The 13,039-nt window shown below is 39.1% G+C and overlaps 1 protein-coding gene across 14 annotated transcripts in view; it reads left to right on the forward strand.

Annotated features, from left to right (window-relative positions):
- fam184a (family with sequence similarity 184 member A) overlaps window positions 1-13,039 on the forward strand; it is a 167,870-nt gene that overhangs the window by 25,351 nt on the left and 129,480 nt on the right. For 10 of the 14 annotated variants that reach the window (XM_037750663.1, XM_037750661.1, XM_037750672.1 and 7 more), the window contains exon 2: window positions 293-1,010. In XM_037750663.1, the coding sequence (XP_037606591.1) occupies window positions 849-1,010 (162 nt within the window). In that variant the 5' untranslated portion in view covers window positions 293-848. Of the gene's footprint in view, window positions 1-292; window positions 1,011-13,039 lie in introns of those variants that run through there. The other 4 variants (XM_037750669.1, XM_037750670.1, XM_037750660.1 and 1 more) reach the window with 3 other exon arrangements.

Consider the following 13,039-nt stretch of genomic DNA (forward strand, 5'->3'; position numbering starts at 1 on the left):
AAACAAAGAGCCGTTTGGAAGCCGGCTCTTCTTGGTGAGCTGAGCCAAATGATCTGGCTCACTAAAAAGAGCCGGAATTCCCATCACTACTGTACATAATGTAGGTAATCAGGTAGTCACCTCAAAACAACTATATTTACACAATTTTAGTTTCTTCAAATTTAAATTTCAAATCACGGTATTATGCCAAACAACACCCACCCACCGCCTTGAACGTCACATCTCTCTTCCAACCACATTTTTGCTGTATATCTCTCATGTACCACTCTCCCTTATTTGTATTTTCCGACAGCACCTGAAGGCAGCGCTGCTCCCATCCTACGTGAATGCAGCATAAACTGTTGAGGTGATCCATGGCAACAGAGAGGAGCAGCAACCAACCGCCGGAGCCTGCTGCTGTCCTGCTCACACTCCTTCTTCTCTCTCACACACCTTCAATCTCTACACACTCTCCGTCAAATGTAGCCGGAATGAACCGAGGAGGAATCACTCTTGACGGCTACCGTTGAGAACATTTTCGGTACATCAAGGTGACCGACCAGGGAGAGCCAGAAGACAGCGGCAGGTGACCGCAGACAGGACCCGCAGCTCGGACCGTTGACAACGGACACATTTATTTTTTTGAATCTGGCAGCTAACGGTTCTGGAGCTTTAAATTCGGTGCACTAGTCCAACCTCCAAGCAAAAATGAAACCAATTTGTAACAGTTTGTGGGCTAAAAGGGCTTCATATATTTGATTTAATTCATCCCAGTCCACCTCCACCTGCTCCACCTCCCTTATAGCACCGTCCAGTTTATCATTACATCCATATATCTCTCTCTTTAAGCATCTGAAATCGTTGTGAAGATGGCGACTGGGTCGGGTTGGCAGCAGTATTACTGCCCTGCCGGTCAGGGGAAATTCAGTTCATCCACAGGAACCAGCATGTCCTTCCAGACCGGCATCACCATGGAATATACCCAAGACCTGCACCTGAAGATGAGCAAGAAAATAGCACAGCTAACAAAGGTAAGAGGCCTGCTCTTCATCATTTCTTCACTCTCTCCTTTGAGCTGTGTGTATCAGCCAACCCTTGGGTTAGAGACCCTGCATACCTCCCTGTTCTTGCGCACCAAACTCCATTAGGAATTGTGCCTATTTAGTTTTTAATCTGTTATTTATCATCATTCCTAACAGGTATAAGAAGATTTTTTATATCTATCTACATTTCAATCATCTTGTAGTACATTCGGCGTTCATATAACACAAAAAAACACACATTTTCCATATAAAAACATATTACAATTGATGCACACTGCTCACTAACTATTGATTTAAAGTTGGATTTTTTAATTAAAACACATGCTATTTGGTGTTTTAATTGTACGCCGAATTAAAACTACTCTTTTTTTCTTAACAAGAGACTTTGAGCACAACACTGAAGTCTTATCCACTCACTAAAAGCCTAAAAATGTGAAAATGCACACGTCTTTTAGTGTGTAGTGCCTGATTGACAAAGGCTTTTTAAAGGAACCTAGCTGTCCACTCTGTGAATTCAGACCTTGCAGGGGCCATCACATAATGTTCTACTGTAGATATTTTAGGTTTTAAATGGATGTAAAATCATTTTTTTTTAAAAATGTATTTCTATTAATTTCTATTATATTTCACCTTTTTACTTTTTTGAATAGTTGTCACAGCACATGATGGATGAGATCTGACTAATTAACGCCAATTAGTGGGTAAAGGTCCAGCTAATTAAGCTAATTGAGTTCAGCTGATTGACTCAAACCTATACTGTACATAATGTAGGTAATGAGTTTGCATTTTGTGTTAGAGACCCTGTATACCTCCCATTCTTGTGCACCAAACTCCATTAGGAATTGTGCCTATTTAGTAATTAATCTCTTATTTATGAATGTTTATAACAAATATAACAAGATTTTTTATTTCTCCCTGAATTTAAATCATCTTGTTGTACTTTCGGCATTAATATAACACAAAAAACACTATTTATTTTTGATAAAAAATATTACAATTGATGCACACTGCTCACTAACTAATGATTTAAAGTTGGATTTTTAATTAAAACACATGCCATTTGGTGTTTTAATTGTACGCCGAATTAAAAAGCAGCTACTCTACTTTCTTAACAAGAGACTTTGAGCACAACACTGAAGTCTAAAAGCCTAAAAATGCAAATGCACACGTCTTTTAGTGTGCACACACAAGAATTTAAAGGTTGAGCTGAAGTGCCTGATTGACAAAAGCTTTTTAAATGGACCTAGCTGTCCACTCTGTGAATTCAGGCCTTGCAGGGGCCATCACAGAATCTACTACTGTATATATTTAAGGTTTTAAATGGATGTAAAAACCTTTTTTTAAATGTAGGTGTTCTTGAGTCAAGAGTCCTTAACTTAAAGATCAGCCCCTCGGAGACAATTTGGGGGTCAGGATTGCCTAAAGAATGTGAATAATAATGATAACGTAGAAATGTACTGTCAGCGTTTGTAGATATGTATGATATTTTTGTTGCTTTTGGTCGAGATAATGAATATTACTCTGTAGTGCAGTAATTAGTCTTGAAGATTTTAGTGCACCACTCAGATTTTAGCTGGGTTTTGGGAAATTTCAGACTTAAGACACGTGATAAAAGCATGCATTGAAAGTCAAACAAGCAAAGAAGCCCTAAAAACAGTGGAGTTTGGTGACAAATTCCTGTTCTTACTCGAAAGAACAGGAACGCTTGTGAGGTTACGAGCTGCCTGAAGGCGAATCCAGTCTGTTGGGGATGCTGCATCCATCAATATCGGGTCATTAGCCGCGACAATAATCAGATCAGTCATTAATCACGTGGAGCAGCACAGACTGTGCTGGCATTTTGTTTTACTTGCCCGTGTTAATGTTGTTCTGGGGGCCCTTATAAATAATTATGCAGCTAAATAAGGCACTTCCTCCAAACTTTGATCCTTCATGATGACAAGCAGTACTTGGAAACGAGGCACAGATTGAGAATAAGATTCACTGATTTGATTATCCTCTTGCTACCATACAATTCCCTTTTCTCCCTCCTTATTTGCTTATTTAGAATATTTTATTATATGCCTTGCAATTCCCCTGTTATGCCAGAGTGTATGTGTGTGTTGAATTTGAATATGTGTGCCTTTTGATGTACATTACTCTTACATATGTATTCATACAGCGTGTCCTGTAGTTCTATAGGAAAACATGTACTGTTCATATTGGATTCAGGAGCTCATTAACAGGAATTAGTTCAGTTAATTTTATTTGTTTTGGCCTCAGCTGAGTAGGAATGTTATATTTCTACACCGACCGTACCTCTGGGCTTTCAAGGGCATTTCAAATGTTTTGTTTTTTTGCCCTGAGGAGCAGTGCTTTCATCTCCCACTTGCCAAAATGACAGGGTTCAAACTTCTAAAGCAACCCCTCCACCACATTCACCCAGGGTCAAAGCATGTTTGTGGCTCCAGTGTGTCATTATCATCAAGCTGCAGGTCTACCGGTGCCTCACACATGTTTTGCAGCTGGCTTGTTGGCGAGGCCTTCTCTTCGCTACTGAAGGCTTTGACACCTCAGCTTGGTTATATCCTCCAAGGATTTGCTACTGACACTAACATAAGATGTGTGCACTCAGTATTTCTCTTTGTTGCTGAGGAAGTGGAGGCTGAAGAGAAAAATCATAATTCAGCAGCCTTGGGGGCGAGTTGGTGTGCCAAGACGTATAGTGCAGTGTGGGCTCTTTAAAGTCACATTGAAATAAAAAAAAAAAGAGACTTTTTCACCTTGTTGGCTAATTCTCCACATCATAACACCCTGTATACCTATTTAACTACAAACATCAAGGAAATGAAACACATATTTTCTTATTATCTTAGTTGTATTTTACCAGTAGGCACACTGTACACATTTCTACCAACAGATAGATTTTTTTAACGTCAAGCCCACATGCCTTGAGCCTCTCCCATTATTTAACCGACTATAATTGCGTATAAGCTTTCTCCTATTGATGTAGTGTTATTTCAAATAATGGAATTAACAGGTTTTTATTTGCAAGTAATTTTCTGATTGCTATGCTTGCAATTCTTATTCACAACTTCAGATATTTCAGAGGTTAGGATTGCAAAATAGAATAAAAACCTCTTTAACTTTACATAAGGAATCATAGTTGCGTCACGGTGGCTGAATTTAATTTATTTTGCAGAATCCAGTACAAACCCAGTAAGCATTGGTTTGATAAGACTGGGAATGTGAAGATGTCTACATCACCATTGGTTCAACAGCATTTAAATGACTTTCCCTCCATGATAACGTAGTTATGTTTTAGTCACGTTTTAACTTAGATATATATATGTATTTTGACCTGCTATTTACCAAAAAGGCACAGTACAATGCCAAACAACACCCAAAAAAGAAAGTTACCAAAAACATGCTTATTAGGAAAAATTATGCACAAAACATTTCGTCATCAGCTGTGCTAAATATGCATTATTAATGTCCAATTAATTTCTTTCAGGTCATTTCTTTCAAGTATAGGCCAAGAATACAGTAGCTTTTGTAGAGCTGCAACGATTAATGGATTAGTTGTCAACTATTGAATTAATCGACAGCTATTTTGATAATCGATTAATTGGTTTGAGTGATTTAAAAAAAAAAAAAAGCTTCTCAAATGTGAATATTTTCTAGTTTCTGTACTCCTCTATGACAGTAAACGGAATATCTTTGGGTTGTAGTCAAAACAAAGACATTTGAGGACGTCGTCTCGGGCTGTGGGAAACACCGATTTTTCTCCATTTTATGACATTTTATAGACCAAACAACTAATCCATTAATCAAGAAAATAATCAGCAGATTAATCAACAATGGAAATAATCGTCAGTTGCGGCCCTAAACTTTTGTAAACCTCTGCTTGTATGACAGTGTAAATTGTAAACTATTAACATTGAATGCATCATCATGCAGTGTTATAAAGCTGTGTAAAGAGTTGACATCTCAGTTCACCGCCAGTTTTGGGCACATTTTCTGTGTCTGTGCAGGGGTTGGGCGATTGGATGAATACGTCACAGATTACTGAGCTGAAATCTTACACAGTATGTGATATAGTTGCCAGTGTTGTACATCAGATAAACCATTGAATAATCCCTTAAAGGGGAAATAAGAATTTCAAGCATAGTGATCACAAAATTCAGCTTTATTTGAAATGGAAATCCAATATTAAACCTAGTTCGTTACATCAGAATATTACCAGATAAAAGCCGAGACAGTATTCCAGCTAGTATTTATTTACCAACTAAAACAATAGTGAATGGTATATTCATCTGTGAAATCACATGATTCCCACACACTCCCACAGGCGTCACATCTGAGCCTCGTATCTCCCGTGCCTTGTCGTATTAAGCCACAACAAAGCGGGGGAATGGGCCGATAGCATGCGGGCCATCTGCTCCCGCTGACCGCTGATCTCCGAGGGGCCAGAGAGCTGCGTTCAGGAATAAACCGCAAACTCGAAACCTCTCTGAGCAGCTCTCCGACACGTTACAGGCCGAATGATTTCCACTTGCTGTGTCTGAGGATGACTCGAGAGTGATTGAGGCATCTGAATTTTTCATCTCATCATACTTTGACTGGCCTACTTTAATCCTGAGTGTCTTTTTGTGTTCTTACTTTGCATATTATGATCAAGATCATCTCTCTTTTTTTAGATTTGACACTTCTGAATTCCCTTCCTTGATATATTTTGAGGCATTTTGACTTCCTCTCTGAATCGTCTGATTTCTGATGATTATCTGCTCTTCAGTAATGCACCAATACAAACGTGCAGCGTGCAGCGGTGTTGTCAGCTCAGCTTTGACTCAAACATTGGCTTTACACACTCGTGCAGGGACTTGCATTGTCAGTAAATCAGTCATTGATTGCTCTTCTCCCGTGGCGTTGACTTTCACGATTTGTGACGCAAGACTTGTTTGCTGCCACTGTTATTTAAGACTTCTTGCAATCATTTTTAATCCCACAAAGCTGCTTTCCGGCCCTTTTGTGTAGTTGAGGCTCGGCAAGGATTTCGCTGTCATAATTTTTTTGGAAAGCCGTATTTCATAAGTTATACTCTCTGATGGTTTTGCCTTTTTATTGTAGTGCCTCTGTCAAAAAGGAGGCAATGTAGGGGGTTTTGCTGCTATGGCAACGTGTTTTATATAAATTATAATTCAAGGCATGAGAAGTGGGCCGAGGATTTTTTGTTTTTTAAAGGAGTGAGTCTGAATTTGTCCACGTTGAATCAGGACTGAAGTTTGTGGTTGTTGTCAGAGGGAGCGCTGGGAAACGGAGCGGGCAGCATGTCATTTTGCATCGTCAGGAGAATGCCTTAAAACAAATGTATTACGAAGCCTAGGGTGTGTGTGATTGTGTGTGTGTTTTGTATCAGCAATGCCTGACTGACTTTAGTGTCAAAGTGAGTCAGAAATAGACCTCTGAGCTCTCCATGTATTTCTGGACGAAGGGATTGAAAAAGACAGAGATAGTGAAATACTGTAGTGTGTTTACAGTGTTTGCAAGTCATATTCTGTTGCAGCACCACAACATCATATGTAAACAACTCAACAAAGCATTCAAATGTTAACGAATAAATCTGAAAAACCTTCTTTTTTAACCACGACATCATCTGCTAATATTTTCCTGCCTGCTCTTCAAGTATTTTTCTGTATTTCTGTCAATTCTTTACGATATTGTGCAGCAGACGCTGGGGAATCAGCTATATCAATATGTGGGCGTACAGATGCAGCACACCACAGATATTGGCTTTTTTTTATTGAAGATTATAGATATAAAAATAGGCTTGTAAACTAGTGGGATCCAGTAAAACATGATTCATGATGATTCTACTTAAGTATGCATGAGTATGAGTCAGCTACTGTACTGTAAAACATACAGACTGATCCAAACTAAGACAATGAGAGGACTCACGGGGTGTTATCCTCTTATAATGGATGAATTAATATTCGGTTTATCAATCAGCATTGCTCCTTTAGTTCAGAGTCATTTGTTACCTCCGCCAAGGAGGTTACGTTTTTGGTTTGGTTCGTTTGTTTGACAGCAGGATTACGGAGAAGCTACTGAGCTGATTTTTATGAAACTTGGTGGCAGGTCAAAGGTGTAGCATGGGCCAAGGAAGAACCCATTACATTTTGGAGCGGTTTGGCCTTGGCAGAGGTCTGCACTCTCCAAGTGCCCTCTCTAGTTATTCATGTTTTTCTTCATGCATCCATCATCCCAAAACTGTCAAGTGTTGCTCCTCTCTGCCCGTGCTTCTTACCAAAGACCTAACAAATCAACACAAACTGCTAAAGCAGAGAAGTTGTCTTATTCTGCAATATAATAGAAGTAGGGCTGCCAAAGTTAATGCGATAATAACGGGTTCACGCAAATTCGTTTTAACGGCACTAATTTCTTTGACACATTCACGCAAGTTGTGATTTTTAGGTTGTAGCGGGCTCAGTTTTTGATAAGAGTATTAAATACTTGACAGATCTCAGTTTAAGGTACATTTTGAAAAGATAAAAAATGGGCGATTAATTTGCGATTAATCGTGATCAAATATTTTAATCGATTGACAGCCCCAAATTGAAGTTATTCTAACGGATAAACACTTGGAAAATAATAATAGTCCTGTTTTATATAGGTTATAATTGGAGAAATAGGATTTTTATGACCAGAAATGTGAGTGTGTCTACACCAGTCCTGTTCATTGAGTGACTGTAAATAATACTGCTGAAAAAACACACACAAATACGCTGTCATTGCTCGGCAGCGACACTTAAGCCAAGATGCACGTGTGTTTGTGTGTGTGTGTGTGTGTGTGTGTGTGTGTATTGATGCCATAATCCAGGGGTGGTGGTGCAGTGAACTGTGAAGCTTGGGCAGGGTTAGAGAGCAGATGGTGTGAGCAACATGACTCCAGACTTGGGAATAGAGTAGGGCTCATTCAGTGGGGATTTTTAAAGGCTCATACTGCTAATTCAAAACCAAAGCTATAGATGTTTTCATTTTGAAAACCTTCATTAAAATATGTTTTCAAATTAAGATACAGAATTTTCCTGCCAAAAGTATCAAACAAATTAATCATTAGAATATTCAAATGATGTGATATGAACTGTACTCATGGCAGAGTGGAAAATACCTACTACTACAATTGTTACTGCCGTGGCTGTTACTATTATTACCCTTAGTATTATTAGTCGGAATAATTAGGGCCGTCAATCAATTAAAATATTTAATCGTGATAAATCGCAAATTAATCACACATTTTTTATCTGTTATTGGAAATCAATTAATAACACAAAACAATGACAAATATTGTCCAGAAACCCTCACAGGTACTGCATTTAGCAAACAAAATATGCTAAAATCATAACATGGCAAACTGAAGCCCAACAGGCAACAACAGCTGTCAGTGTGTCAGTGTGCTGACTTGACTATGACTTGCCCCAAAACTGCATGTGATTATCATAAAGGGGGCATGTCTGTAAAGGGGAGACTCGTGGGTACCCATAGAACCCATTTACATTCACATATCTTGATGTCAAAGGTCAAAGGACCCCTTTTGAATTGGCCAGTTTCTCCTCGCCAAAATTTAGTGTGACATGGAACCAATGTATTCCTCAGGTTTTTTAGTTTCATGTGATACCAGTATCTTCACTCAAGTTGCGTAAATGCGTTAAAGAAATTAGTGGCGTTAAAACAAATTTGGGTTAACGTGTTGTTATTGCGTTAACTTTGACGGCCCTAGTAATAACACGTAATATTACTGCTACTATCACCTCTGCATCTGCCACTGTTGTTACAGGGATCCTGGGTTATTGAAATCTTAATAATATCCTTTTAATTAAACATAAATGTCAAGCGAACTCCCCTGACACAGATTAGAAGAAGCTACTATAAATTGGCTGTTGAGATGTTACTTCCTGTGTAAAGAAAATGACTGATTTTGTTGTCCTACAGAGAATTTTAGACCTAGCATGTACTGTGTGTGAGTGTGTGCGTGGTGTAAACGGTGCAGGCGACAAAACATGCTGAGTGACATCTCATTATAAGCTGTTATTTATCACTGAAAACAGGAAGTGCGAGGAGGAGTGATGTCCCCATTTTAGGACCTGAGAGTCTTTTCTGGAGTCGACAAGCTGGACAGATTGGCCCTCACAGCGGCTGAAAGTACCGGGCCATGAATTTCAACTTTGTAATCTCTAAATATAAATTTAGCAGAATGAAAACACAGGAGATTGGTGTGTGTGTGTGTGTGTGTGTGTGTGTGCATGGCAGCCTGCTGCTGCTGCTGCTGCTGTGAGGAGTACAGCTTATTAACCTCTGCAGGATGCTCCACCGCTGATTGTCACAATTCACTGTCAGATTTCATTAAGATACGCCCACACACTCTCACACACACTTACACTGAAACACACAGACAGGGAGAAAGATAGGGGGAGAGAGAGGTGCATATTGTCCTCAAGCTCTACCCTGTACAAATAAAACACTGCCGACATGCCTGTTGACTTACACACACATGCTTGAACACACACGCACGCACACAGTGGCTCATGGATTCGCGAGGTGTGTATGGAGGATGATTTGATGAGTCATTCTTAATGTTTGACCTTGAATGTCTCCTCAGCCTTCGGACAGCCAGAAGCTACTACTCTTCTGAGTCGGCTGACGCAGCCAACCGCGTTGCAGCAACAGGCGAGGCATAGAGCAACGCCAATGTACGATTGGTTGTTATATACGGCTGATTTATCAGACAAATATGCTGTTGTCTTTGTGGGAAGTCTCCTGAGAGCCGGTCAGTGTCTTCCACCTCCGGTATGATGGAGGTTTTGTCTGTAAAAGCAGCCAGTGTGTTTTTATTATTACTGTTATGAGCTGTCTGACCTGAGAGCTCATTCCAGCGTGGTGTGGTGGGATTGCACTCGACAGACTGTAAAAGCCGCAATGAAACCTGCCTCGCTGATTCACTGAATGACGACTGATAATGTGAGGGTTGGGAATTTTTAGGGCATCACATTACATTTATTGTTTCACAATATATGGATTACTAATGGCTTTAGTCCAAAGTTATTAAAGGAAAATCCATGATTAAAAACACCTAAAAAGTATGAGAACCTTTGACATAGCTATGTAACTCTTAAGAATAAGTCTCCCTTCTCTGTTACTGGGCTGCAGTTGGGTGTAGCTAAGTAAGGACATAAATAATAAATCTCTGCTCAGTCATATTTGGGAGAGATACGATTGATGTGCCTATCTCACCAATCGTCTCCCCCCATGGGAAAACAGTGCACTGATAACAGTGTAACAAAGCTAATGCTAACCGTTTCATGTAAGTGGATGGAAGATGCTAAAATACTTCGTTTTTAAAGCTTGATTTATAATTACCGCATCCGCGAGGGCCACGAGCATCCGCACGGCCAAATTGACGTCACACCATCAGACACGTCAATTCGGACATTAAACTGTCAAATACAGTATATTGTTGGTTTGTGACTCAACAACCTTGAACTTAATATTGAATAAGTAATAAGTAACTACATTAAATCAAACATATTAGTGTTGAAAAGACTTCCCTGTTAACAGTCCCTCTGGTAATTGGAGTGAAATAGAAGGTTTGTATAGGATCAGACACACAGGAAGAGACAAGAAGCTGATCTTATCATTTTTTTCCCTCTAAAAGGAGCCCTCAGGTGTTTTACACCTGTCTGCTCCTCTTTCTCAACTTCCTTTGTAACATCCTGGCTCTCTGTGTTCATGGCTGTCCGGCAGAGGAGGAGGAATCTGTCTTAGCCCAGTGAGGTTTTAGCTTGAGGAACAAAAGAAGACTAGCACTAAGAACAGGATTTTTTCCCTCACTTATATGAGCCTGTAATGGACCAGCAGTGTGTAACACATCGTCGCTTTGCCACAAATCGCCTGCAACAAGCCTCGCTCTGCACAGGATTGTTTAACGGTGAGGGCTTTCAGGTGATGTAACAGTCTGGTGGCCATATTGAATGGCAGCAGCTTGTGGGCAACAGCAGCTGTGCAGAGTTGTGTTTGTAGATGTACAACATATCCACGTCATTAGAGTTGGAACAGAAACAGCAGAGTGTTGGGCCATTTCTGCTTTCTGCATGAGTGCTGTTTTTGAACGAGAAAAAATCATTTCATTACCAATCCGTGCAACTGATTTGGGGCTGAAATGATGTTGGTGCAGTGTGTTAAGTAGTGTAACAATGGTATCTGATTAGCTATGAATATCCATTCTGTTACCACCAGATTTCTAGAAAGAAATCTAAAATGTCTAGAACTGATTTTAGAGTCCTCTTCTTTCATTTAACCCATTTGTGCCCACAATTTTATATATATTTCATTATATTTTAGGTAAACAGTAGTCCTATGTGCCCAAAAACTATATAGCATGATAAGAAAATGTCTGTATCTCAGAAACTATGAGGAGCACAATCTAGTATTTGGTATCTATGCACTCATAACAAGTTGAATATCAAAGATATTCATGCATATGCCGTGTAAAAATTATATGGAAGACATTAAATAAACACAATGTTAGCATTTTTCCTTATTTTAAAATGTAGATCTAAAAAGTTTAAAGTTGTACTGTTGGATATGTGCTCAAAGTCTGTCCATACCAGATTTCAAGACTTTAGACCAATCAGAACAAATGTTGTGGCATTTTTCCTTATCATACTAAATATAGTCTTCAAGTACAAATGTGTTAATAAGCTTGTGATGCATTTTTCATTATTTGCTCATATCTTGCTGCCATATGTCTGATATATCTGCAAAACCATTTAATATATTCCACTCCCTAACTCTTACAGATTCAAGAGCCACTTCTAAGCCATATTATTCACTCATTCACTTTATGAGATAAGACACTGTTGTAGCTTAAAACCCCTGCATTCTGAAATGAACAAAATCATGAGAATAAAAGAAAAAATAACATTAACCTATATAAAAAAACAGCTTTAACTTTGAAAAAGGAAAGAAGCAGCATCAATTTGCACGTGGGTGCATGAAGTCGGCTGAAAAATCCATATTCACTCCATCATTAATGACAACTGTGGGCCAGGTTTCTCCTCTCCTCGGCTATTTCATACTATAACCAAGTAATCAAACCTCTACCTTCCACTATTCCTGTTTATTTCAGGCGAGGAAATAAACACATACATCAGAAAGTATGGTCTTCATACATGTGATTTTTTTTGCATAAAATGGTGCCATATTGATTTATAACCACTCTACAGTTTATACAGGTATTCACTATCAATACCTTAAATGGGTAAATATCTGAATTAGCCGATTTTGACTGAATGCCACTGCAAAGTCTAGACCTCCCGACTTGACACCAGCCCACACATTTAACTATAAAAGGGAGCTTTTTGGCAGACATTGTCAGCGGCGCACATCAGGATTTTGGAGGCTAAAGTCTGCTTCGACTTTCTCTTCTTTTCTTGGCAGCAGTGTGAGTCTACATGGCCACCAGGGAGCTGTCTACTCACTGGTTCTAATTCTCTTTCCTGATGGGAGAGACAGACAAAGAGCACCTAGCACAAGCAGTTAACCCTCTTTTTACCAATATCAAGAGTATCATTCAGATGGGTTTATAAGACTCAGAGGAACAACTTTAGCTACAGGCAGCGGCTTCTACATTAGGCATCTGCTGAGCAAGGTTGAACGCTGTCATTACATTTTACTCAGCAGAGTCAACTCAGCTCAGTTTACTGAATTAATTTACTACGTCAACTGTTAACAAATATTTAACAGTTGACCTTTCAAATATATTAAATTCTAAGATGATGAATTGTATAGCTTATTTACTGGAATTATTTAGTTTGCAAAAACGGTTATATACTGTGTATTTGACAGTGTAGCCTTTGCTGCCACAAATAAAATAAGCATTTTATAGTAGTTTTATTTATTCACCTAACACACTCTTCCATACTTCCAAGAATGAACAAAACAGTGGATAGACAGAATGATAGATGAATGACACAGCATGT

The sequence above is a fragment of the Sebastes umbrosus genome, chromosome 18 (genome assembly GCF_015220745.1).
Source record: "Sebastes umbrosus isolate fSebUmb1 chromosome 18, fSebUmb1.pri, whole genome shotgun sequence".
Classification (NCBI taxonomy): domain Eukaryota; kingdom Metazoa; phylum Chordata; class Actinopteri; order Perciformes; family Sebastidae; genus Sebastes; species Sebastes umbrosus.